This window comes from Furipterus horrens, unplaced genomic scaffold (genome assembly GCF_987537825.1).
Source record: "Furipterus horrens unplaced genomic scaffold, mFurHor1.1.pri manual_scaffold_5, whole genome shotgun sequence".
Lineage (NCBI taxonomy): Eukaryota > Metazoa > Chordata > Mammalia > Chiroptera > Furipteridae > Furipterus > Furipterus horrens.
This window is the reverse complement of record NW_028327175.1, coordinates 201,849,288-201,875,251: the sequence shown is the minus strand read 5'-3', so window position 1 is coordinate 201,875,251 and position 25,964 is coordinate 201,849,288. Positions and strand designations below refer to the sequence as shown.

The 25,964-nt window shown below is 61.3% G+C and overlaps 1 protein-coding gene across 1 annotated transcript; it reads right to left on the bottom strand.

Moving 5' to 3' along the window:
* On the bottom strand, nucleotides 1–24,213 carry GLRX3 (glutaredoxin 3). The gene is made up of 11 exons (XM_090278788.1): nucleotides 24,106–24,213; nucleotides 18,936–19,044; nucleotides 11,623–11,697; nucleotides 10,637–10,838; nucleotides 5,957–6,129; nucleotides 5,669–5,730; nucleotides 3,727–3,784; nucleotides 3,432–3,484; nucleotides 751–790; nucleotides 575–667; nucleotides 1–263 (listed from the first exon to the last, which is right to left on the bottom strand). The coding sequence occupies exons 1-11, from the start codon at nucleotides 24,174–24,176 to the stop codon at nucleotides 213–215; spliced, it is 987 nt and encodes a 328-aa protein (XP_090134914.1). The 5' UTR covers nucleotides 24,177–24,213; the 3' UTR covers nucleotides 1–212.
* Between the last annotated feature and the right edge of the window lie 1,751 nt (nucleotides 24,214–25,964).

Below are 25,964 nucleotides of genomic sequence, written 5' to 3'. Positions count from 1 at the left end.
TTGAATTTAAAGATGTTTATTGCAATCTATTTTTGGTGGAAAAAAAAATGTAACATACATGTCTTTAGCACAGCCGTGGAGTGCAGAGCACACAGGGCAAAGCAGGGAAGAGTCATCCCCCCGCCCTCCACACCCACACCCACGGGGGGCCTGGCCACGGGCTGCCCGCAGGCACGAAGTGCGTCCTGCACTCAGGCCACGGGCAGCAGTTATTAATTTTCTCCTTTCAGCGTAGGCAGCAATTCACCATTTTCTTTCAGTTCCTAAAAAAAAAAGCGATGTGTTTGTGTCTATTTCAAAACCAATCTAATTACAGATGCATCTGTATCAGAGAAACAAAGGAAATGCGGGCCCACCACCCAGGAGCGGCAGCCGGTGTCGGGAGAGGCCCGCCGGGAGGGAGCACCTGACTAGCTTGCGGCAGCGGGGAGGACAGCCTGGCGCAGCAGTGACAGAGGGAACGGCCACCCTGGCCTGGAAGGGGCGGGGCGGGAGGCCAGGGGAGAGGCAGCAGGATGGCGCAGAGTCCCTGCTCCAAGCCCTCTGCCCCCGGGCGCCGGGGACGGGGACGCACCTTCACTATGTCCAGGCCGCCGACGAGCTCCCCGTTCACGTAGAGCTGGGGGTACGTGGGCCAGCTGGAGAACGTCTTCAGTCCTTGCCGCACCTGCGAAAACAACGGGACCCTGGAGCCGTCCAGCCGGCTCAAGCGACAGTAGCGAGACCGAGGCCAGAAAGCGCAGAACTCACCTCTTCGTCCTCCAGTATGTCGAATGTCTCGTAGTCGACCCTGCGGGAGGAAAGGGAAACGTTTCAACCAGAAGTTCAGGGTTGAAGAAAAACCGTAAAGCCGGTTTTGTGTTTTAAAAATAGTCAAGAAAAGTAAGTAAACCATTTTGGGACTAACAAATTCACTGTAGAAAATGGAACTGATAGGACTTCCCGAGCTGTCAGGAACTGCTCAGAATCCAGTCTGCAGGGGCCGCTCCGTGCGGTTTCGGGAACTGTAGCCCCGCGGCAAGCCAGGCCCTAGGAGGCCGAAAGCCTCGGCCGGAAAACCGGGAAGGCCAGAGGCAGGCGAGACTCGGAGGCCACCCAGAGGGCTCCCATGGGAACTAGACTTAAAGAACGCATAATATGCTTTGAAGCCTGCTCTGCTTTTCTTATCTCTCAGTTACCTACAAACAGTGGGCAGCAGAAGCGCATGAAGCCTTGTCCCCAGGTCAGCATGGTGTCAGGATGTCTAACAGGCCCTGACAGACTGGTCACTGTCCTTTACACTGACGTCTGTAATCAGTAACTGTCAGCTGTAACCCACGCGTCTGAAGCTAATTGACGATTCTTGAATCTTGACCTTGCATCTCCCGAATCCCCTCCTCAATGAAAGGGTCTAGGAGGGAGCGTTCAGCGCCCTTCTCCACTAGAGAGGCCTGCCGCCTCCTCTCCTCCCAGACAGAGGACAGCGTCTGGGTAACTTTGTTCTCTCTCATCCGTGACCCTGAAGCCTCTGCTGGACGGGGAGTTTCCCACCGAGCCAAGGCGTTGGGGGCAGTTTGCCTCGTAGTCCTTCCAAGACACGCGTCTGTCTGGCCTTTCCCTGGGCAACACTGGCTCGACAGGGCCGAACGGCTGCGTCCTTCAAGAGCGAGAGAAACCACCAGCAGGCCCCACAGGCCACGGTGGGAGGCTTCCCGCCAGGACACCCGCCTGCAGGCGGAGGCCGGCTACCCCGTGGGGACGCGCTTCCTGCAGGACTCTGCTGCAGACAGCACTGCACGAACGCGTGAAACACCGCACGGGGGTCGGGGAACCGGTCCGTGTGTGACTGGGGCCTGTGCAGTTTCAAAGTCGGCCACAGAAGGCCACACAGGACACCCAGAGCCACGCTCCTCAGGAGGCCTGTGTGCTCGGTGAGGCCGTCCCCAAGGAAACCGTCGAGGTGCAGGAGCAGCGCAAACACAGGACGACAGCACAAACCAGCAGCAAGGACCGAAAAAGGAATGTTTGAAAGAGGAAAAGCAGTTTTCTTTTTACAAAGGACCCCCACGAGCGTGGCCTCCCCTCAGGGAGACCTGAAGGAGGCAGCCCCCCTCATGCAGACGGCCCGAGACGGTCACAGGCCATCTGTCAGGGACCGGGGGCATCGGGGCCGTGGGCCCAGGAGTCCCCGCTGTTCTCTGTAAAGGGACCACGCACACCTCGCCCCCTGTGGCGAGGGACTCAGGGCAACCCAGGGGACAGCCAGCGCAGGAGCAGGGAGCAGGAGCAGAGCCAGGGCTCCTTCCTCCACACACCCATGACACCTCGAGTTCACGCGTTTTCCAGCCAGAGCTGCAGAGGCCCGCGGGGCAGGGGCTCTCTCTCCCAAAGCAGCCCCAGGTCCGGGGGGCTGGCGCTTCCGTCCCATCCGGACCGCAGACACGAGACAGAAAGTGGACGGGGGACACTCCCGACACGGGGGTGACACAGGCCCAGTGCTGGCATGTCCGTGACTCCTGACCTGCCACAGGTGCCCCAGGGCACAGGGCCAAGGGGACTGAGTGTGTGTCCCCGTGGAGCGCGGCAGAGGGACAGCAGAGAAAGAGGCCTTAAGAATAACGACCAAAACGAAGCCGGCCTGTCCTCCGTCCGCAGCACAGCAAACAGGCATAGGCCAGACCCCACTAGACAATGAACGGACCGGCCTCGGCTCCGTAAAGCGTCCCAGTCGTGTGCAGAAACCAATCATTTCTCTCTATGTCCCTAAGATGGTGTTTATACCTGCACCACTCAGCTGACGACTTCCCGCTCTGCCTGAGAACGCCTGAACATTCTGAAAATTACTTTCCCTGTAATTTCATAGGGCTGCCTAATCTATTTAAAGCTATGGCTTGAATACTTACAATATTGAAAAGCAACTGTGAACTAAGAAATAAGAGAAATAAGCAAAGACACGTGACAGACCCTTTGGAACATGTGCTGAGTACATCCAGGTGAGTGGTTTTGTTTCCGTTTTCCGCATGAGCTATAACTGACGTGTAACAGTCCTTCTGTCTGTAACCATGGAAACCGCTCACAATGCTCTCACTGAGCGGACCAGAGGCAAGGACCCTGCGTTTGAGCTGCGCCCATCAGACCAAGATGATCAGCCCTCCGTCAGCTCCATGCACGGGTGACACACGGGAACATTTTTTAAAGGAAACTAAAACCTATAATCCACTTTCCCTAAAATATCATCATGCCTGGTAAGGACTCAGTTACTAACTTTCCTTTCGGAAACTGGACACATAGTTAGTTCATGGTTCCCAGTAGTGTGACACCGGCCAGAACATTCTCTTGTCGTCTGATTCCAAGCGCTCATGACGCAGGATCGCGGCATAACTAAGGATACACGGACCTGGAACCGGGAAGTCAGAGCTTCTCAAACACACCATTTGAAAAGGCTGACTTACCCGGTGCTGTTCAGTATCTCCAGAATCTGCTTGCTGAACCCGCACTTGGCTTCCTGAAGTGAGAGAGGGAGAGGCTGGGCCGCAGGCCCCACGGCCCCCACAGCCCCCACGGCCCGCGCAGTGCGCCGGGGAGGCCGGGACAGTCAGCGGGGGGGCTCTGTCCACTCCGCGCAAGCACCACTGAGGCCCCCCTGTCCGGACCCCTCCAGGGCTCCCTCAGCCGAAGAGGGGCGTCCCCGTGCCACAGATGCCGTCTCCAAACGAGCTCCGGAGGAGACGGCCGGGAGCCCCCTACCTGCTTGCTCCCCTTCATGAAGAGCATCACCGGGGCCTTCCTCGTCAGCGCCGCGAGCCTGCGGGGAGAGAGGCGGGTGAGGCGGCCGGCCTGGGCGGCTGGTGCCGCTTCTGCACACTGCGGGGGAGCATGTGCGGGGGGCGGCTGCAGCCCGAGGGGCGTCACGAGCACACGGCCGACACGCTCCCCTCCGCCCCCTCCCTAAGCCGCTGCAGAACACGGCACGGGTTCTAAGGCAACAAGTGAGCCTTCCAGCTGCACTGAGGCCCGTCGCCTCCCAGTTCTGCGTCAGTGACACCGCGCTCAGTAAGGCAGCGGTCGTGAGGCCCTCCAGGACCCCCGCGCCCCTCTCGCGTGTCCCCCCTCCCTCCGGAGGCCGCGCATGCTCCCCATGCCGCAGAGCGCCCACAGGGTCGCCCTCGAGGGGCGCGCTGCACCTGGCACGGCTTCTAACAGCAGCTGCTAACGTCACGTGCTCCCCCGGAGGTCGGGCGACTGGTTCAGCCCTTCCCACACTGTGACCTGACTGGTGTCACACATCGCCACCTGCACCTCAGCCTCGAGTCCAGAAACAGAGCTCAGGAGCGGCTTGCATGGGGGCAAGAGGGCCGCGGAGGCCTGCAGGCCGCGTGGGGACCCGTCCCCAGGCTTGCCTCCTGCCCTTGGCTCTGGATCGTCTGTGGCTCTGTCTCTCCTAGAGTGAAGCCGTCACACACAAAATGACAAACCACGCACAGAGCTGTCACGTGCACGTCCAACAGAGGCCGACGGGCTGACCCTCGAAAAGAACCACCGTGAGAAGCAGCAGCATGCTGGTCCCGACCCCTCCCCTAGAAACCAGCCGCCGGAGTCCAGGAAGGCAGAGCGGTCCTCTGTCCCACCCAGAGACGCCACCTCGCCCGGGAACTCGGGCTCCTGCACTTTTCCTACCAGGAGCCCTTTCAGCTGTGACTCAGGACGCCCTGAACGTTACTTCGGGTGGGACCCGGCCAGGCACGCTCTGCTGCCTGAAGCCACGGGCCAGGGCTGCTGCGTGGGGCCCGGCAGGCTCCTCAGGCCGGGCACCGCAGGGAGCACAGGGAGGACCGGGAGCGTCCCTCCTCGTCCCACAGGCAGGGAAGGGCGCGAATCATCTGAGAAACTGCGCCGCTCCCAGGCCGGTCTGCGCGGGGGGTGCACTGTCCGTGAGCGTTACCTGATTAACAGGGACAGACGCACCAGGGGTTATTTTTAAAGCTTTAAAGAGTCTCAGAATGTTGAACGGCAAGACTGACAAACTGGTGCCCCAGCAACGGCGGCCGGTGAGCTGCCCGGCCTGAGACGTTCCTCTGAAGCCTCTACGCTCGTGCACCCCGACCGCGGTAAAAAGCCTCTACGCACCCCCACGGGCCGAAGCCCAGAACTGCGATGGGAGGGAGTGTCTAGACGCCGCCTGAAACCCGTCGGGAAAGCAGTGAGGCAGATCTGCAGCTCGGAGTCCCAACGGGGCGCTGCGGGGCTGGGAGAGGCGGGGAGCTGCCGTGGGTGCACAGGCCGTGCGGGCCCCCGCCCCAGGGACCGTGAGGCGTGACAGCAGCGGGCGGCAGCACCCCGCGCGGGAGCCGGAGCGGCCCAGGGCGAGGCCGTGAGCAGGACCCGTGACTAAAGCGGACGTCAGGGCATCTGGCCCCTGGCTCCGGAAAGCAGAGCCGACTAAATAAAGCCTGGTGGTCCCACGGTGGCAGCGACAATTCTTGGAACACAAAGTACAGCCTCCACTTAATCCTCACGGGACACAAAGCGCCCCAGCCCAGGCCAGGCCCCCAGGGCAGCGGGACCTGCGGGACAGCAAACAGGAGAACGACAGCCGCGGCGCAGAGAGGAGCCTGATTCCGACAGGGAAGGCGCTGCAGACTGACCGTTAGAAATGTCTCTAAAATAATGGTGGATTCTTAAAACTCACCTTTCCTCCAACTTGGGAGCCTTGGGGCAAACTGTGTCCAGCTCTCCAGACGCCTCCAGCTCCTACAACGACGCAGGTGCAGGTTCATCACAAGGGGTCCCCCGACCACAGCGCCCCGCGGGTCCCGGCACAGCCGGCGCATCAGAACCCCATGCACGCGGCCCAGACGCGCGCCGGTGGCGCAGGGGCCCGGAGAGAGGCGCGCGTGAGGCCCGTCCCAGCACTTGTTACAGAACGAGGCCCTGAGTGCAAACGCTCGCCCCGCACGGACCCCCCGCCCATCCTGACCTTCACGATGTCCAGGCCCCCTATGAGCTCGCCGGAAACGTAGAGCTGGGGGTAGGTGGGCCAGTTGGAGTAGGTTTTGAGGCCCTGGCGGACTTCCTCGTCGGAGAAGACGTCGAAACTGCTGAACTGGATGTTGTGTTTGCTGAGGATCTGCAGCATCTGCTGGCTGAAACCTGCGGGCGGAGAGGAAACCACACACTGCGTTCGTCTCTCGTACGCACACACCCCGTTTCGATTCAGGGGGCATATTACCAGGGGTTGCCTTAATAAGCTGCCTGTCTCACCAGTGACTGCGTGAGCCTGGCTGAACCTACGGAAGTAGAACACCAGCTCCAAGAGCCCCGTATCCAGCAGCGAACCAGCCACCCCACGCGCAGGTGCGGCGTGACTTCTCAATACACTTGTCCACTTTTTAAAAACCTCTGTGTGCATCGGGCACATTTTTGTTGCAGAAAAACAGTACTGGCCAAAAGGCAGAGCCCTCCAGCGGGGGGCCCGGCCCCGTCCGCCCAGGGACACACCCGCGCTGGCCACCCGCCGGGGGGCCGGCCTGGGCGCGGGACGCCCCGCCCACTCTGCGGCTCTGAGTCAGCGCTGCGCAAGGCCACAGCGGCCTGTCACCCTTCCCTACCGCCTGCTTCGCCAGCTCCAAACAGAAGACGGCCAGAAGGAAGGGGCCGTGTTCCCCGAGGCCTGAGACGGGCCCCTCAGCACACTGAGCCCCACAGCGGCCCTCCCCCCGTGACCCGTGGACCCAGTAAACTGAGGGCTTCTTACTCATGTGCTGTTAGAACGGGGCAGTTTCTCCTTTAGGACTATTTACATTCCCCAAAGTATGTTACGTGACTGTTCCCCTACAGTGCGGGGACAACCGCTGCTCCGTGACTTTATTACACTTGAGTGACACGTTTTTGTTCCATCCTTTTTTGACATCGTTTGCTTACGGTGCCATCAGCACTGGGGTGAGAGTGTGTCAGTCCTCTGTACACGGTCAGTGTCGCCTGAAAAGCGGGTACTTCTCCCTCCATAAGCGAGCCCCGCCCACTGCCCCGGCGCAGACGCCCTCGGCTCTCTGACACTCCGCCACCCTCCTCTGCGAACAGGTCTGTCTGGAAAAAAACCCTACTCTTCAGACTCCAAACTCCTGCAGGACTAAGAGCATCGGCAATTTGTAAGTGAAATCGAATCAGGAAATGCAGCGCAAGGCCACTCCCAGAAGGGGCTCCCCGGCCGCCACACCAGGCGCACGGCGACAGAACGCGCCCAGCCCCCCCCCACCCCCACCGGCAGTGCGCAGAGGAAGCCCGGGTGCAGGAGGCACAGAGGTCCACAGCCGTGCGCGCCGGAGCAGCACATTCTGGTCTGATTATTTATCAACTCCTGTGTCGCCTACCAGGCAACTGCAGACCGACTTTGCCCGCCCTGGGTTCTTTCTGGGACGCAAGCTGCTTTTCCTGCAACTGAAGCGCCAAACCCATGTACAGCCTGCAGTGAAACACGGATTCCGGGGCTTTCCACTCATCGGGGACTTCATTAGTCAACAGCTAACGGCTGACTGCTGGTGGTTATTCTGTTGCCAATATGTGAACTCGCTTCTACTGCAACTGGCTGAGAAAGAGCTTTACTTTCGCTCTAGGCGACTCCATGCAGGCGAGACAGAGTGACTGGCAGTGTTTCATTTTTAAGGGTTAAAGGGGCAGACTGCAAATGTGACGCTTAAGAATAAAACGGTAAGAAGGCTTTGTTCTAACAGCAAAACGTTGACACTTTTTAAAAGAAGAACACATGCACGCACACAACAAGAACATTCAGAAGCAGGAAGACCACGTCTAACCGCCACAGAACCAGCCTGTGACCACGGTCATTCCCACTCAGGGCTGCAGACGCGACCCGTGACCCCCAGCGCCACGCGTCCTCACCAACGACAACGGGGCCTAAAGAACACTCAACCCGCGATGTTTCTGTGTCTGGTTTAAAAAGTAAAACCTAAGTAAGGACTCTCACTGCAGGAGAAATGTCTGCTGTGGTTCAAATGCCTTCTGCTTTGCTAAAAGCTTTCACGGAAATAGATAAAAGGATTCCCAAATAACTTCGTTAGCCCGCACGTTCGCGGATTTAGCGTTCTGTTCAGAGACGAGAGTCTCAGGGCTTCTTAAACGTCCCCTAGCACTAGAGAGCCCTGTCTGTCCCGTCCCCGAAGGGGCTCCGCGGGAGGACAGTGTGACGCGCGGCTGGCCCCACGTCGGGCTCACCCCCTCACAGCTCTGCAGGCTGAGCCCACGGAGGGCGAAGCCCACAGGAGTGCAGGGCAGGGCAGGGCAGGGCCGCATCCAAGGGGCTCCAAGGCAGACCCTGGAGCAGCTTCCCAGGCTCCCCTGATACGCAATGGGAAGGCCACCCCTTCGTGTTTTCCGATGAACTGAAAGTGAGGGGACGCCACCCGATCACACACGAGCGTCGCTCTGCCCCACTGGGGCACGGGACGGAGCGGGGGTGTCACCGGCGGAGAGCTTCCACAGGGACTTCTGCGCAGACACAGGTCCCAGCCGCCCTCTCACACGGGGGTCCTGCCCACACTTCATCGCAAACGTGCCGTGGGGACAGCAAAGCCATCTGCCACTCAGCAGGCTCAGAAGGGAAGGGGCAGCCGTGCGCGCGCCCGAGGGAAAGTCTGCGCCGCTGCGTGTGCACAGACCAGGGCCAGCGACCAGCGCAGCGCCAGGGCTGCGTCCGGGGAGGGCATCTCTCCACGAGCCCCCCAGTGGGCCCGTGATTAGGGACCTCAGCACCGTGAAATGACCTTGTACATGTGACAGAAAAACACGCCGTGACAGAAACCAAAACATCGGGGACCAGGAAAGTCTATCAGAAATGCAGTTACAGGCACCGGAAATCCCGGGGGAGCGCTCTGTGGCGGTCCCCTCACTGCCGCACCCGGAAACTAGTGTGGCACATTGACTGTCAACTGTAGTGGGAAAGTACAAGTTTTTAAATGCAGTTACAAAATGGTAAAAAATAAAGTACTTGTCTGGAACTGTTAAATCCTTTGTATCTAAAAATCTTTTAATTCCCTAATTAGGGTTTTATTACCTAAATGTCTATATCACTGTGCTTTCTGCTCTGTCTGAAGAGCTGCAAAGCTTCTTTCTTATTCTAGAACGGTCGTGAGCACATCGTGAGTTCAGTCTAACGAAGGGAACGGGACGCGGGCGAGTGGCTATTTCCAGGCGCAGGTCTCTCTTGTCTGAACAATCACACCCCTGAACTGAACGGGCCTCCAGGAGGGGCTCCCAGCCCCCCTCCGCCAAGCAGGAAACGAAGGCCCCGGGGGGTGACTGACCTGCACCCCAGTTACCCAGGCAGGTGGCGAGGGGCAGAGGCCGGACCGCAGAGCCCCTGGCGTGGCGCCTCGGCCGTCCTCCCCTCCGGTGCCCCGGGCCAGCGGTCCTCACTCAGGGAAGACGAGAGGATGCCGCCGCTTGGTGGCACAGAGGAGGGCGTGCCGCCGGTCCTTCCGCAGGTTCGCCAGCCTCCCCGGCCCGCGGCCCCCCGCGTCTGCCCCGGCCCGCAGGCTCGCGCACCACAGCCAGGCCTGCAGCACCGCAGACTGACCGACAGGACTGGGCTCCAGGTCCTGCTGCTGTCACTGCATCAGGCACCAGAAATGACCCTCAGGCCTGGCAGCAGAAGCCAACAGGTGCAGCCTCCACGGAAGACCCGACGCCAGGACACAGGCTGCCTGGCTGCCACCCGCTGGCTCTGGGACAGACCAGGCTGGCTTTTCAGCAGCCGAGCAGCAGGCGACCTGGCCTGGCAGCACCAGCAAGGACCTGAGAGATCAAGGGACCACTTTTAAAATCTTTCAAGATAGACCTCACCGTGAAACTTGATTTTTAAACTAGACGCTTTCATAATTCCGTGTGTAATCTGCTAACCACACAGGGAAGAGTTTGCCACGAAATTTATTTGGAAGCCTGGCGGTTTCAGGAAGTCACCCAGGACGGGCCGCGAGCCTGTCCGCGCCCTTGGGGGCACCGCCGCCCACCTCGGCGCGGCCCCTCCTGGGCCTCTGAAACAGCGCGCTCAGACCCCCCACAGCCCCGAGAGGCCTTAGCTGCCCGAGCGCGCAGCACAGGGGACAGCGGAAACCCGACGCCGGAGGGATCGGGTAACCAAACCGCGACGAGGGCGTAAGCGTCTGTGTGGGCCAGCAAACGAGCGGCTGGAGGCCCGGGACTGGACTCTCTCGATTCCCAGACGCTCCCAGCTGGCAGCGGCAGCAGCGGGGGACACCCCGGCCGCAGGGGCCGCTGCAGACACGGGGACGCTACCAGCGGCCGGGAGACCTGCCACCCGCCGCACCCGGGCGAGGCGAACACAGGGACGGCTCACGGAAACCGGACGGAGCGACATGCAGCTGGACCGGCCCCACCCAGCGCCCAGGGGACCCGCGCGAACGGCCCGCGCAGCCTCTGGCGCTCGTGTCCCCAACGACCTTGAATTAGATGACCTCTAAGGTGCCTCTGGTACCAACACTCTGAGTCTGTGGTGCAAACTGGTTCATGTCCCCCGACCACCCGCTGCCCCCGGGACGGCCACCTTCCCGACTTCCCGGAGGTGCGTGACCACAGGCGCGCCGGGACGGGGACGGGGACGGGGACGGGGAGGCCCGCGTCTTACCGCAGCGCGGCTCCTGCGGAGTCCCCTTCATGAACAGCATGCAGGGGGCGGCGTGCGTCAGCTTCTTCAGGCGGACGCCCAGGTCTTCTCTGGGCGGCTCGTGGCCGCTGGGCGGGAAGGCGCCCACGGACGCGTGTCGCTGGACCTTTTTGGTCAGTTCTGGGGCATGGGCACCATCTAACCGGTCGATTTTCTGAGAATTCTAAAGTTAAAAACCTCATTAGAACACACGTGGCGTTTCTTCGTCACCTCTACACCTGAGGTTCCGAGACAGCGACAAGTACAAACCCGCGGTTCGAGCCAGTTTGCAAAGGGGCAGTGCCGTCGCTGGAGAAGCTTTTAAGATCCGACCACCGATGGCCTGCAACGCATCTGTTCTAGAAACAACTGGCTGTTCTCCTTTCTGTCCTTTCGGAGCAGCGGGAAAACCCCTGCGCGTCCCCCACACCAACCCCCACCAGGCAGCTGACGGGAAGAGCGTGGAACGGACGCTCACGACCCACGCAGGGAGGCCCGCCGGCCACCGCAGGCACGGCGGGGCCTCCCACTCAGCCCGACGCCCGTCTAACGCACGCGGCAAGGGCGCCCGCCCCACAGGGACATGTCCTTCGCTGAGGGGGAGTGAGGCCCCACCCAGGCGGGCCCCGCAGCACAGACGGGGGCCGCCTCCTCAGGGTCGCCGACCGCAGCAGAGGCAGCCGGCGCCCCGCTCTGCCCGGGAGCACGCCCTGCCTCCGTCAGCCCCCCGGCCCGCGTGTGGGCCCAGAGCACGTATCCGAGTCCTTCCCAAGAAGCTCCCCTTCCGGTCAGTGCGCCTCCCGTCCCGGTCACCTTCCCAGGACCCCAGGGCGAGCAGGCACTGGGACGACCAGGAGAAGGGGCAGAGCCGGGACGCTCAGGGGTCGGGGGCGAGGGCACGGGGGCCAGGACAGAGACCCCGCGGCCCAGGACGGATGGAGAATCTCTTGTGCCAGGTGTTGCCTTACCTTGAAAAACAGGAAGGTAGGAACAGAACTGATTCCGTAGTTTTCGGACACTTCAGGGACAGCTTCGGCTTCCAACTGTAACACAAGAGACTCGAAGCTCAGTTACAACAAGGCCCTTCCATGGGGCTTCAGGACGCACGTGGCTTCACCAGCGGCACCCCGGCCGGCAGCTGATGTTTTACGGGGGTGGTGTGGACACGGGGGGCACGTTTCCATGCCAACGAGGTCCACCCCGATGGGGCGTGCCCCACCCCCGTCTGCAGTGTCAAAACGGGTTCAGAGGTGTTTATTTTGCGCACGTTTCAGAGGCTGCCTGGAGGCTGAGGGAAATTCTCGGTGCACCAGTGACCTAGTAAATTTCCAATCATATGCGGCTCCTGCGATATTGGATCCCATAAATCACGGGCCCCGGTCACGTCATGATTACAGCGCCTATTTGCGGCCCACAGCAGCGCGTGCTGTTGGCCCTATCGACTAATTCCTGGAGGCAGTACATCACGGCTGACAGCGGCCGCCGCCCGCAGATTACGAAGCAAGAAGGGGGATTTCTCCGACAAACGACTGGTGTCTGATACAGGTTACCCCCGCTTCGGGCCCTGCACCACGTGAGCATATGCGCCGGGTGACCCACCGCCACCAGGTGCCATGTGACATCTGAGACGGTTAGGAACACAAGTCCCGGTAATCAGCACACAATTACTATAAGCTGGTTAAGTCGGGCTTCATCGACAGTGTACTTTGAGGAAAACCGAGTTATACTGTATCTTTCCCTCATAGGACTGTGAATGTAATATAACTTTTTAAAACCAATAAAAAAATCTGTCTTCATAGTATACCTGTAGGAAATAAAAATTATTGATAAATTACATTGTTTAAAGTTTTTAAAATCTATATACCATATTTCTCCGAGCATGAAAGATTTCCCCTGGGCATGGAATCCCGTTTCCAGCAGAAGCCTGCGGGCGGCAGGGGACACGGCCAGCCGGCCACCCGGCCCGTTCCCCCACGTCACACACTCTCGGGGCCCTCTCATCGCCGCCACGCGGCTCCCTCTAAGCTCCCTTCCCTTTCGAAACCACGGTTCTAACTGTTCTCACTTCCAGTGCATGTAAGTCAGCAGCGGCTGCCGAGACGTAAACCAAGAACAAAGGGAAGGCCAAGCCCTGGGAGGCAGCTCTGCAGCCTGGACGGACGTCACAGCGGCGTCTGCACCGTCTCACAGCCCGCAGTCACGGCAGGGGGCAGGAGAGGTGACGGCCAGGCCCTGCGCTGTCTGTCCTTTGACCACGGCCCCTATACTGGGCACCGGCTGGGCTCCCGCAGGAGTCCCACCTTTGGCACGACAGATGCTGCCGGAAAGTGAAACACGCCCCGAGCAGGGCTCCCCTGAGAAACAAGGCAACGCGGCCTTAGCCCGGGACGAGCAGGCAGCAGCCGCCCCCGTGCGGACAGGCCTGCGTGCCCTGAAAGCCGGTCTCGCTCACGGTCCTGCTGGCCCCCAGGAGGCCCCAGGGGCCGCTCTTCCGGGAAGCAAACGGGCCTCCACAGCCCAGCCTTCACAGGACAGGCAGCGGTGGCAGCATGGCCTCCTGAGCACGGGCCGCACGCGACAACGCAGACACAGCCGTTGCCCGGACACCGGAGCGTCTGACGTCCAAACCCCGCGCAGCACTCACGCTCCTCGGAAACGGCTTGACGCACGTGGACCATGAGTTTCGGCAGTGACAGACCCAGGCCGCTGCTGGCGGGCACCAGGCTTCTGCACGGAGGCCCTGCGTGAGCGGGCCCGGGAGGCATGAGGCCCGTCGGCTCCACGGTAACCTGCCCACAGCCGGGCGCAGGGACCCACTCGAGTCTGTCTGACGGCAAAGCTGCACCTTCACCGTAGTGAACGTTCGCTAGTACAACGATCAGAGACTGAGGTTCTGAGGCAGGACGTACACATGACTTCTGGGCTGACCAGGTACGCACATTTCCAGAACGGAGCCCCACCCAGGATGCCTCAGGGCGGTGGGGGGCCCTCGCACCTCTCGCACTGGGAACCTTGAACCTGGACCATTCCCACGCAGCGCACCGGGCGCCCATGCCAACAGGGTGGGCAGAGGCAGGGGTGCAGCCCCTACAGATGGATCCAGAGGCAGGGCCCTCTCTCCGGTGACTGCAGTCTGCCTGAGGCCACCGACGGCCGCCCGACACTGACGGCCACCAGCTGTGACCCCGTCCAGGCCAGGCAGGGCTCCAGGTGTGCGTGCCGTGCTGACTCCCTTCATCGTCACAAAGGGCACCGTCCCTGCGCCGGCTTCAGGAGGAAACAGAACTGCAAGGCTGGGACGTGGCCAAGGTTCCGACTCCACTGGCCGTGGGAGGCGCAGTCTGGCTCCAGAGCCATGGAGCCATTTCACCAAATCCAGCGGTCACTCGTTTTCGCTCATTTTGCTGACTTTCAGTGCCGCTCAATAAGCGTGACCACACTGCCCTTCTGGGGATGCCTCCGCTTGGCTTTCCACGGCTTCTGCCCCCACACACACACTTACTCACCCCCAGCTCCTCCCTTCACCTCGCCACCGCGCCGGGCTGCACGCCCAGGACTGCTTCGGAGCTGCTCGGCCACTCTGCCCCTGCCGTGAGTGGCTCAGCTAAGCCACAGCTCCGGGTGACCCGACACCCCTCACCTGCAGGCACGCACTCGGGTCTCTCCCAGCCCCTCTCCCCAACGGAGACAATCCGTCTCCCTCACCCCTGACATCCAAGCCACCAATAGGTCATCTGGGTTCCCCCGCCAAAATACAAGCCAGCTCAGACGGTGACATCACGTCGTGCTCTGTCCCAGCCAGTGTCCTGGGCACCTGCCACCCAGAGTCATACAGCAGCCTCCGAGCGGCCTCTCTGCTCCCAGGCTTCACCCTGTCCCCTGCAAGCCACTGTCCACAGCAGCCAGAGGGACAGACGGGGCCTAGACTGGGTCATTTCCACTGCACTCGGGTACAGCCCACTCTCTCTCTGCCCACGAGGCCGCCTGGCCCCGTCCAGCTCTCCAACGGCATGGCACTCCCTCTCCTCCTCTGCCCCCCGCCCACCCCCAGTCCGCCCCCGCTGAACCGGAGCTCTTCCAGCGAGTCTCCTTCTCATCCGCTAGCTCCTCCCGCCCAACCGCCCCGTCCCTCCATCACAGCCGCCACTGACCTCCGCGGTGGCACTTACAACCACCCGACACGGCCTCGATACTGTCACCACCATGGTCTGCACCCCACTGCTCCGCATTCCCAGTGACTAGCGCAGCGCGTGGCACGCCTGTGTCCGGTACGTAAGTGCTGACAGAATATCGAGGGAACGGTGGTCACTGCGCCTAAGCCAAGGTCGGAAATAAACACTCGCCGGCGGGGGCACCGCGGCTGCGGGGCTGAGGAGGGGACGCTCAGCCCCAACTCAGGGACAATCTGTTCAGCCTTGCGACACGGGGCGGAGAAGGAAAATTTTCTAAATCAGATTCTTTGTCAATCAGATATAAATTTCAAAATAGATATTTAAATTAACATTTTCTATAACTTTTTCTTAAGACTTTTGCCGAACTTAGTGAGGTGACAGCTAACAAACTGTGGAGACCGGGTTGCTTTTACTCCCATGACAGCGTGGACAGAAACTAGGGTGTTTCTGAGGGTGACAGTTCCACGGGAACTCCCCGAGAGGCACTCTTAGGGTTCCTGAAACACACCCCGACGGCGCCACGACACCCATGAACGCGAACGGGCGCCGACTCCGAGCCCCGGCCAGGCTGCAGCTGACGGGGGGCCCCGCGGGCGGCCCGACACGCTCAGTGCTCCCGGGCTGGGACCGAAGCGCGAGTCCAGCAGCGACCCGTCCGGACTGGGGGGCCCTCAGGAGTGACACAGGGCCAGCTGCACCTTAAGGCTACGAGGCCCGTCCGACAGGTGCCCAGCCACGTCCTATGAGAGGCAGAGACGGTCACTGAGGAAGACACGGGACGCAGGAAACACGGTACACGGGACAGTGACGCCTTGGTCCCCTTCAGAGCAGGCACCTCGGGACCCCACACAGGTCTCCCCGTCGCCATCCGCTGCCCCATCGTATTTTCCTGAATCTCATCCACCATCTGAAACCTCTTCCCTTTCGAAGGTGATTTTAGTTTTGGGAAAATCCAGAAGTCCCAGGGGCCAAATCTGGGCTGTAGGGGGGCTGAGTCACGTGGGTGATTGGATGTTTCACCAAAGACTCTGCACGAGACGTGATGCGTGAGCAGGCGTGTTGTCGTGATGAAGCTGCCCGGCACCAGCTGCCCGCGGCTGCGGCCATTTTCATCATGTTGCCTCTCAACCGACAGAGGACACAGGGTGCTGCTTCCTAACTGTGTGAACACACAGGTTCACACGGTCCTGATCTTGCCGCGCCTCCCCGGGCGTGGGGAACCAGGCGACTGCCACTGGGACGACCAGGCCTTTGCGTCCGGACCACACGAGCCGTAGAACCACGACTGCTCTCCGCTCTGACCTCCCGGGGACGCTGGCGCACTGGCAGCGCTTTGAATCAAGGCACCAGCAGCTGCAGCACGATGCCCCCCTGCCCCAGGAGCAGAAGCCGCGGCGGTCCTGCACCAAACCTTCGGGCACGGCGGTCCCTGGAGTCCCAGAGCAGCTCCCAGGTCTCTCACTGCCTGTCGCCGACCTGTGCTGATGGCAGCCTGTCCACGCGGAACACTCTCAGGGGGTCTGCCTGCTGCAGGCCTTCCAGAACGTGGGTCACCTTCCACAGACTCTCGACCACCTCTGAAGTGTCTGGCCCCCCTTTTACTTACACTGCACCCACCGTGTTGTCCCCGAAAGCCTCCTGAGTCATCCAACTAGTTTCCGCAGAGGAACGTGCAAGCTTCACGCAGAGTTTGCGGCAGAGTCACTGCTCTACCCGCTCAGTCACTTTGACTGCGACGGCCACACAGTACACACACTCAGTCATCGGCGTCTACCGCCCCTGCTGACATGTACAGTGAAAGCGTCATTGTTCACGCACGCGCAGTCCAGTCCACAGTCCCCTCTCCTTGGCTGCAAGGTCACACGGACATCGCGCAAACCATTCTCAGTGTAGTGACAACGGCTGGACTTTTCCCGACAGGCCTGTGTGACGCCTGCCGCAGCCTCTGCCTTTCAGCCGAAGTCACCACGGACACGGAAAGCAAGCACCGTGGCGACCCCACAAACGGGACTGACACTAAATGAAGTCCAACAGTATGAAGTCTGACTTGGAGCAGCTCCGTCCCCACGTGCATTACACGGCACAAGGAGCACCCGCAGCCCGGCCGCCTCAGGGTGCTGAGCTGGGGAAGGGGGCGGGGGACCAGCATGGGACAGGAAGCCGCCTGCACGAGGGGAACCAATTTAGAAAACGGTAAAGGCTCCGACCTCAAGGACCCAAGATGCCCCCTGACTAGCAGTCTGACCAACGGCGCAGACTAAGGTCAGAGACCAAAAACAAGGCCACAGGGGAACATGGGCGACTTCACACAAATGGATGTGATTTAAACCATCACGCTATACACCTTAAATATACACGCCTTTTATTTTTAAAAATAAAACATAAAATTCCAGAAACGGCCACTCCTATAAAACAACGCGCCTGCTCTGGACCTCAGACGGGAGGAGGGGGACACGATGCCTCCGAGTGCGGATCCAGGAGGTGACCGCGCCTGGCCCGCTCCTGCCTCCAGCCACCCGGCCCGGGAAGGCGAGCGAGGCCGGCTCAGGTGTCGCCAGCTTGGCGTGCGGAGACACTTAAGCACTTGAACAACCTGAAGTCCCGCTGCCAAGTGCGGTGCCAGTGTGGGGAGTGACCCCAGCGCCGCTTCGCATAAATCATTCAGGAGGTGGCGCGGGCCGACGCGCTCCCGACACCAGTAACGTTACACACCCGAGCAGGCCGACAACCTCCACCCGCGTCCTGATGAATCTTATGACTGAACGTTTAATCATTCATCTTACTTGTAATCGCTACCTTTTATCACCGACCAAACATGCAGCTTTAATGTTCCCTTCCATTATTCATACCGGGCGTTTTAGGGTTGCATTCTAGGGTTACGTTCACATCTCACTGGAATTCGGAAGAAGCCCTTAAATTTTAAAAAGCCTCCTCGCTCCGTCTGCATAACGCAGCCCTGGGACGCTCAGGCGACATTGCCGCGGGCGGCCGCTCACAGGGCTCGCGGGGCCGGGGGAGGGGCGGGGGCCTTCGGGGCGCAGGGCCACGGGTGCTGGGCCACCCAACGACAGCACCGGCTCCGAGCGCAGCTACCGCGGCGGCCTGCGCTGTCGCCTGCACACACACACACGCACGCACGCATGCACACACACACACGCACGCATGCACACACACACGCACGCACGCGTGCACACACGCACGCACACACGCACGCACGCGCGCGCACACGCGCCCGCACACACACACACACACACGCACGTGCACACACGCACGCACACACACACGCACGCACGCGCCGTCCGGACAGCCCCGCGCTCCCGGTTCTCACGAAGCGCGGCCCACAAACGCAGCAGACACCACTCTGAACTCCACATACGGGCATACCTGCCAACATGTCCGATACACGCGTGCATTCTGGTTTGAAAAGGTGAGGCTTTGGGTCCTGTTTGTTTGTTTTCAATCCAGGCTTTTGACCACAGGGTGGGCCTGCCTTCCCCGTGACTCATTCCTGAGACGCCCGCCTCCTGCTCCGGCCCGGCTGCCCACACCGGCGCCGGTCCTGGGCGGTCACGCTGCACGCGCTCAGCTGGAGTCGCTGTCCCAGCACTCACCGCCCGGGAGACACCAGAATCCACAGCGGCCGCGCACAGGACCACACAGGCAGCGAGAGGCCGTCTGGCTCCCTGCGCCTCTGCTTCCTGCCCGCGTCAGGGAGACGTCCCGGCTCTCCCGTAAGCTTGCCGAGTCCCAGAGAGCGGCCGCCTCCCCTTCCCCTGGCTCCCGGCACACCCTCCCCCCGAACGCTTTCCCCATCGCACCGAGCTTTTCCACTAAATAGTTTTCCCTACGGAAGCCACCACTGTCCACAGGGGACGACGAGTCTGCTTTCGCCCACAAGCACCCCCCGGCCCGCCCTGTGCACGTGCGAAGGGCAGTGTGGTGAGCTGCACACTCCCTGGCACCCGGGAAATGCAAAACTATTTTAAGATTTTTAAGAACAGTCTACTACAAAACTAACAGATCCCAACACCAACTATAAACTCGTGGAATCGCACCCCACCCCCTCCCATGGGCTCCCGGGAACCCCTAGGGGACGGAGATGGGAATACCTTCACAAAGGAGACCTGGGGGTGCTCTCTGGCTAACTCCGCCATCACGCCGTCCATCTGAGCGCACTGGGGGGCCCATGGCGCCCCGAAATGGACCACAACGAGGGACCTGTAAGTAAATAAAACGCAGTTTTAGAAAGCGATGGTATCTTCGATCATAAGCACACACTGCTATAAACTCCACCTCCACAAAAAGCCTTTAGGAGAACCACCTGAACTTTTCTCATTCTGCTAGAACGGGGCTGCATTAAACGTGGACCGAGACGCCCGGACTGGCAAGGTCTCGGTGCTCTCAGGTGAATTTCCCAGCTGACGGCAGTCCGAGCCGACACCGAGCTCGGGCAGCGGTTCTGCATCTTCGTCTGTGAGCCACCAGCACCGGCGCCGCTCACTCAGCAGAGGCGCGGGGTCCGTGGGAATGACAGCAGAGGCGCGATCGCTACGACGTGAGCACTCACGATCCCCGCATGGGGCTATGACGGGGGCGCGCCATCGCTACCACGGGGACAGGGACCGGGTGCAGAGAGGGAAGGCACGCGGGCAGAAGCTGAGCTGCTGCTCACAGACACGCCTGTTACGTGCTTCTGCTACAGAAGAATTTTAGAACACAGTATGAACGGGCAGAAGAGTGGATTAAGAAAGTATGGGTGAAGTTGTTATATAAAATGACATTGACAAAGATATCTTTAAGTTTGCCCTAGTAACCAACTGAAAAACTAGTTTTAAGAATTTTAAGTTCAAATATAACCCCAACGTCCGCCCTCAAAAGACCTGGGAAGCCAGGAAGAAGCACGTTTTGAGTCTGCCGCATGGGGGAGGGTGCAAGAAGGTGACACAGGAACACAGTGCGGTGGCAGCAGGAGCCACCACCCAGGGCCCAAGCGTGGGAGCAAAGGGAGGCGCCGGGGGCTCAGACACAGAGACGCGGGATTTGGTGACAGGGGAGGCACTGTCTGGAGCTGACTGGGCTTCTGGCTCAGTGACGGACGGCCAGTGGTGGCACCAGACCTGACTCGCAGGACAGAAGCTGCCAGCCTGCGAGGAGAGGGAGTCTAACAGGCCGCGCACAGAGGTCTGCAGCCCAGCAGAGAGGTCGGCAGTGACCTGCGGGCTTGTAAATCCAGACAGAGGCGGGCCTCTGGGGCTCCTCAACGGAAACCACGGGGCAGAGAGGAAACGCAGCCAGGGCGCGGCCCAGCGGGACAGCCTGGGGGTGACCTCACCGAAGCCAAGAGGAAGGCATGAGAGCCACCCCATGCAGCAGCCAAGGACACCGGTGACCGGTGACGGGAGTGACTCCCGCAGGCCCGGCCGCTGCAGCGAGGGGCGCTGAGCCGAAGAGGAGGGGCACGGGCTGCCAGGGACCTGCTCTCCGGGAGGCCCGGCTGCAGACAGAGAGCAGCAGGCGGGGGCAGGGACAGGCCCACGAGTGGGTGTTTCTCATACAAGAAAGTCTGCTCAGTGCAAACGGAGGCTAAAGGAGACGGGGGCGGGGGGGGTGGCTCATGTGGCGGTCCCAGCGGGGCCAGAGAGGGCAGGCCTGCCGGAGCTCACCCGGAGCACAGGGACCGTCCCCTCTGGACCAGGAGCGAAGGCATGAAGAGCGGGCAGAGGCACAGACACACGTGCAGGTGCCGGGAAGGGACAAGCAGAGTGCTCGGGAGATGCTTCGGGGAGTCCAGGTAGGAAGCAAGGTCACTGCTGAAACCAAGGGAAACGGAGGGTGGGCAGAGAGAGGGCGGATGCTGATGGAGGGTCCCCGGCTCTAAGGGAGACCCACCTAAGGCAGGAAAGGACCCCCTGCGGGTCCTCGTTTGTATCAGCAGAACTGGGGAGTGGCGTCTACACGGCCGCCCCCGGGGTCCCTCCAGTGCTGCTCCCCTCCTCTGGGGCAGGCCACTGGGCTGCACTTCTGACTCCCCTGCAGCTGCTTGGGACCCTGGGTCTGAGTCCTGGCTGTGGGGAGGCAGGCCAGAAATGATCCACCCGGCCCCTCAAAATCCTCCCACGCGAGCTTCTGCCCGCTCCAGCTCCCTCTGACAGAGCCTCTGCAGAGGACACAAGGGCCCCAAGACCCAGTGCATGGAGAGACGGGACAAGAGCCCCCAAACGCAAGTGTTCACAGCAGCCTGGGACACAAAGGCCAAATCCTGGACGCGATCCAAACGCCCACACGCTGGAGAATGTGTGAATTCACACGACGGACTACTACCCAGCCACAAAAAAGCAACTGTGGGGACACCCTACAACATGGATGGACCTCAAACACACACTGAGCAAAATGAGACAGACCCCGGAGACCAGGGGTCGTGGCTCCCCTCCGATCGACTCCAAGAGCAGGAAGTACGGGCCGCAGTGGCAGAGAGGAGCCCAGAGCGAGGGCTGCTGCGCAGGGGCTCCCCTCTGGGGCTCCCCGTCCTTGCTGTCACTGAAGGTCACCTGTGTGGATACAACTGTCAAAAACCACCATGCCGAATAATTACGACCTGTGTGTTTTATGACAGCGAGTTCATGACCCAACTTTCTACCAGCTTGGAGGAAGATATTTAAGCTCATACTATCCGATGACACAGAGGACAGAGTGAAATAGCCTGCCGGTTACAGTGAACCTGGAACCCTCCAGAAAAATCTTACACACTTTCAAGGCTCTGTCCTAAGAATGCAATTCAAGAGACAGAGGTTTATGTACATGAATACTTGCCGCTATTTTACAAAGCAAGTAAGTGTAAATGTACACAGCCCAACAATACAGTTTGTAAGAGTGATATAAAATATTATTAAGCCATTAAAATCATATGTCAAAGACTTTTAATACCGTGGGATATGAGTACATCTTTTGAAAAATAAACAGGTCACCAAACTCTTTAACACCACGAACCAACGAGTGAAAAAGAAAATAAAAAACCCATACGACGCACATTCCATCACCAGAGCGCTCAATTCTCTTAACTCGCACGTCTGTGAAAGAGCAGTAACGGCCGGGGCGCTGGCACGGAGATAGGAAAGCCCTTTAAAAACACTGAGGAATGACATCGATGCTGTCACTTTACGTGATCCACACGTCTCCGATTTAGACACTTAACTTCCGCCTTCCCGTGAGTGCGACACCCATAGCATCAGGACACACGGCTGAAGAGACAGAAGCTGCCCCGTCCCCCGGCCCCGACCCTAAGGAACAGCATTCGCTCCTCCTTCCCCCCAGTGCCCCCTAATTCCAGGTGGTGCCCTCAAAGGAGAACCTTCCAGAAAGGCCAGGTTCAGTCCAGACTACAGCATTCCCTCACTTATTGCGGGTATCACGTTCTAGACCCCCCGCGAAGCAGAACCTGACATTTACTTTACAGTTTATATATATTTTAAGGCTTTATAAACCCTTCCCACACACGTGTAAACTGTTCCCAGTCCCTTATTAACCTTTCCACACTTTTATAAACACTATTTGTGTTCTTAAACATATTCCATACTCTTAAACCTACGTCACCTTAACAACATACGGATACAGCACCGCAAAATCCCAAAATATAGTGAAAATCCGCGATAAATGACTAGAGATGATATTATTTAAAATCCCGCGATGCAGTGAGGCCACGATTCAGAGGGGGCTGCCGTGCTCGGTCACGGGTCGTGTCCCTCTCGGGCGGGGGCTCCGCTCCGCTGTCACGCACCTGCCGCAGGGACGGCCGCGGCCGCGAGCCTGCACTGTCCTGGTCACTGCGTTCCGAGCAGGCCAGGCCTCCATCGCCCCGCAGACGGCTGTTCCCGTCCCCACCGCGCAGGCCAGCTGAGGCTTCGGCAACATAACGACGCGACTCGGGTAGCGAAAGAATGTAATTTTCTTTTTGCAACTGACATGAAATGTTAAAGGCGAGGGTTTGGGGAGCGGGCTCTACGTCGTTACAGTAGCAGCGCCATCAGCACTCCCGCGTGCCTCCGTTTCCACCCAGGGCTGCGCGGACGGGAGCCTCCCCGGGTGCCCCGCGTCACGTCCCACGCGGCCTCGGCAACTGTCCCCGCGGGACAGTAGTTTTGAGTCACATCAAGGACGGATCGGCGGCAAGAGGACATCTAAGTGGTGTTTCCACTTAAACGTTCACCGGTGCGAACACTCTAAGGACTTCGGTACTTCAAGCCGAGGCACAGAAACGGAACCGTGTCGCCAAGAGCGGCCCCGGGCCCCCTCCGCGCGCGTCGGGGCGGTGGCGGGAAGCCCAGCCCACCTGTCGTCAGGGCGAGAACGTCAGCCCCTCGTTTCTTTAAAACCGCGCCCCAGACAACCCCAAGTCCGCCGGACGGGCCGCTCCGGCCACCGCCGCCGCTTCGGCACCCCCAGCGCACGGCCAGCCCCCCGTGAGACGGGCACGCCACCCGCCCCGCTCTCCGCAGAGGCGACCCCGCCCCTGTCGGCCGCGCCGTCCCCGCCGCTCCTCGCCCGGCTGTCGGGGCAGGAGGCCGCGGGACTCGCCTGTGAGCGCCCCGCAGGGACCGGCACGCGAAGGGGGGACGCCCGGAGCCCCCGCGCGCTGGGCGCCGTGTGACCTGCGTCGTCCCCACTCACCCCCCGCCCCGAGGTGGGCACTGCGCCGACCCGACCCGCGCTCGGGGAGGCTGCGGCCCGACGCCGGCCGGTGCGCTTGCCCCGGGGACCCCCGGCCAGTCCTAGGCCGCCGACGCCGCGGCCCTCGCCCCCGTCACCACCCGGGGGACCCGCCCAGTCCCGGGCCGGAGGACCCGACGGTCCCCGCCAGGCCGGGTGCGGCGCTCACCACGGAGCCTGCCCGGCGGGCTCCCGGGCAGCCCGGCCCCCGGGTGTCCGCGCGCGGCCCCTGCGCAGCCCTGCGGGCGTCCTTCCCAAGGGCGACACGCACGTGCCGCCGCCGCCCGGACCCCGGCGGGCCTCCCTTCCGCCTCCGCCGGCGACGCCGCGCGCGGGGGTCTCCGTGCCCCTCGCAGCCCAGACTCGGTCACCGCGTCGCCGCGCCCGGGGACCGGAGCCGGGCCGGACCGTGGGGGCCCGGGCCCGGGAGCGCCCGGCGGGCTGGGGTCGGACCGAGCGCTGGGGTCGGGCCCCGCTCTTCCGCCGGCGCCGGGAGCCGGGGCCCGGAGCTGCGCCCCCCGCCGCCCGCCGCCCGCCGTCCCCGCCGCCGCCGCCCGCCGCCCGCCGCCCGCTCACTTGGCGCGGAGGCGCAGCAGCTCCTCGAACTGCGGGGCTGAGCCGACCTCCAGCACCGCCGCCGCCGCCATGCTGCCGCCGCCAGACAGAAGCAATCGAGCGCGGGCGGCGGGGGCGGGGCCTACGCGGCTGCGCGCGACAGCCCCGCCCCGGCCCGGGTTTGCGCAGGCGCCGGCCCGCCCCGGCCACCAGGGGCGGGGCTTCCGGCCGCACTGGGCTCCCGACCCCGGGGGCTGCCTAGCGGTCGGGCCTCCGCGCCCCGCACGGTCCCCGCGGCTCCGCAGCGGCTGGGCGGGGCGCGCGTGCACGGGAGCGGCGGGGAGGCAGCGAGCACGTGCTCGCACGGAACAGGCCGAACCTTAAAGTGAAGGGACACCGAGGCGGGGCGGGGTGGGAGCTCAGGGACAGGAGGGTGCGCGTCCCGACCTTCAGGACTGGCCTGGGGGACCCCCACCCGCGGCGCACCGTGGCCTCGGCCGTTCCTTGCCCCCGGCACCCCCGCCGCCGACGCCAGGGCCTGTCCTCTCCCCCTCCTCCCGCCCCCCACGCCGTCTCCGCCCGCTCCCCTCGGCCTCGTCCCGAGCGTCCCTCCACCGGGGGGCCCTCCGGGCAAGGCCGTCTGACGTGCTTGGGGTCGGAGGTCCTCGGAGCGCACCGGCCTCCGCTGCCACGCGCCGCGCGCCGGGGGTTCCCATCTCGCTGAAGCCGGGCTCCCGCCCTGGCTCGACGGGCCCCTCGGACGGCCCGGGGTCCGCACCCGCTTGGAGCGCCGGCCCCGCGGGGCTCTCCCTCGAACCAGGGCGCCGGCGCGCTCCCCCGCGGGCACACCTCGCCGCGTCTCCCAGGGGCGTGCGGCCCGCAGCCTGGTTCTCCGGGGCAGGAGCGGCGCCGGTCCCGGTGCGCGCTCACCACGTGCGCCTGGTGGGGGCGCGGGCTCGCGGGGTGTCGGCGCTTCGTGCGCAGAGTGGGCTAGAGCCCATTAACAACGTCCATATCGATTGCATGTAGAAATGAGAGTACTTGGGGTTTTGTGAAATTATTATTAAATTCACGTCGCTTCACCTTCTTAATGAGGTTACTGGAAAATGTTAAAGTCCGTAGGGGACGCATTCGCAGCTCGCTTCGTATTTTATCTTGTCTGCGGCGCCACCGTGACCGGCAGTGGCCTCAGGGGCCGCAACCTGTGTGCCTCCCCGAGATGTTCCTGAAAACGGTAAAAGTACAGCGTTTAAGATGCAAGAGGAGAGCGACGGGAAACTGTTTTGTATCCCGGCTGTGGTGGTAGATACACAAACCGAAACACGTGATAAAATTACATGGAACAAAGGAGACCCACGCGTCCCCCGAGTACCGGGGAAACGAGGGGGTCTGGAAAAGATGGGGGCGATGCCCGCGTGGGCATCCTGGTTGAGGAACTGCACTAGGTTTGCAAGGCCTTGTCTCTGGAGGTGGCCTCAGGCTCCCTCTGCGTCCCTTCTTAACGCCCGCAGGCGACTTCACAGTTACTTTAAAATAAAAAGGGCACCTTAAAAAATGTAACTAAAACCTAGAGACGACTGTGGAAAACATGCAACAGGAGGGGGGAAGCACCGAGTTGCAAAACAGGACTGTACGCCAACAACCATTTTGCAACAGAAAAAACATGCAAATAAAACACGTAAGTATACATAGCTGGACGTAGCATTTAAAAAGGTCTTGACAAGGATGTGCCCTGAAGTGTCAGGAGAGCTAACCCCCAGATTGTGGAAAGAAGGGAGTTTTAAAGGGAGGACCTTCACTTTCTAGGTCACACACATCTTACTGTCATTTGCATTTTTTTTCAAAGAGCAGGGACTGGCTTTGTCATTTTTAAACTAGTG

Bases quoted from the DNA above. Each gene is read 5' to 3' on its own strand.
- GLRX3 (XM_090278788.1), bottom strand. From the start codon at position 24,176: ATGGCGGCGGCGGCGGTGCTGGAGGTCGGCTCAGCCCCGCAGTTCGAG. The intron at 10,839-11,622 runs GTAAGGCAACAC...TTTTAACTTTAG, and splicing joins CTACCTTCCTGTTTTTCAAG to AATTCTCAGAAAATCGACCG. The intron at 791-3,431 runs GTAAGTCAGCCT...TTCCTCCCGCAG, and splicing joins GAGATACTGAACAGCACCGG to GGTCGACTACGAGACATTCG.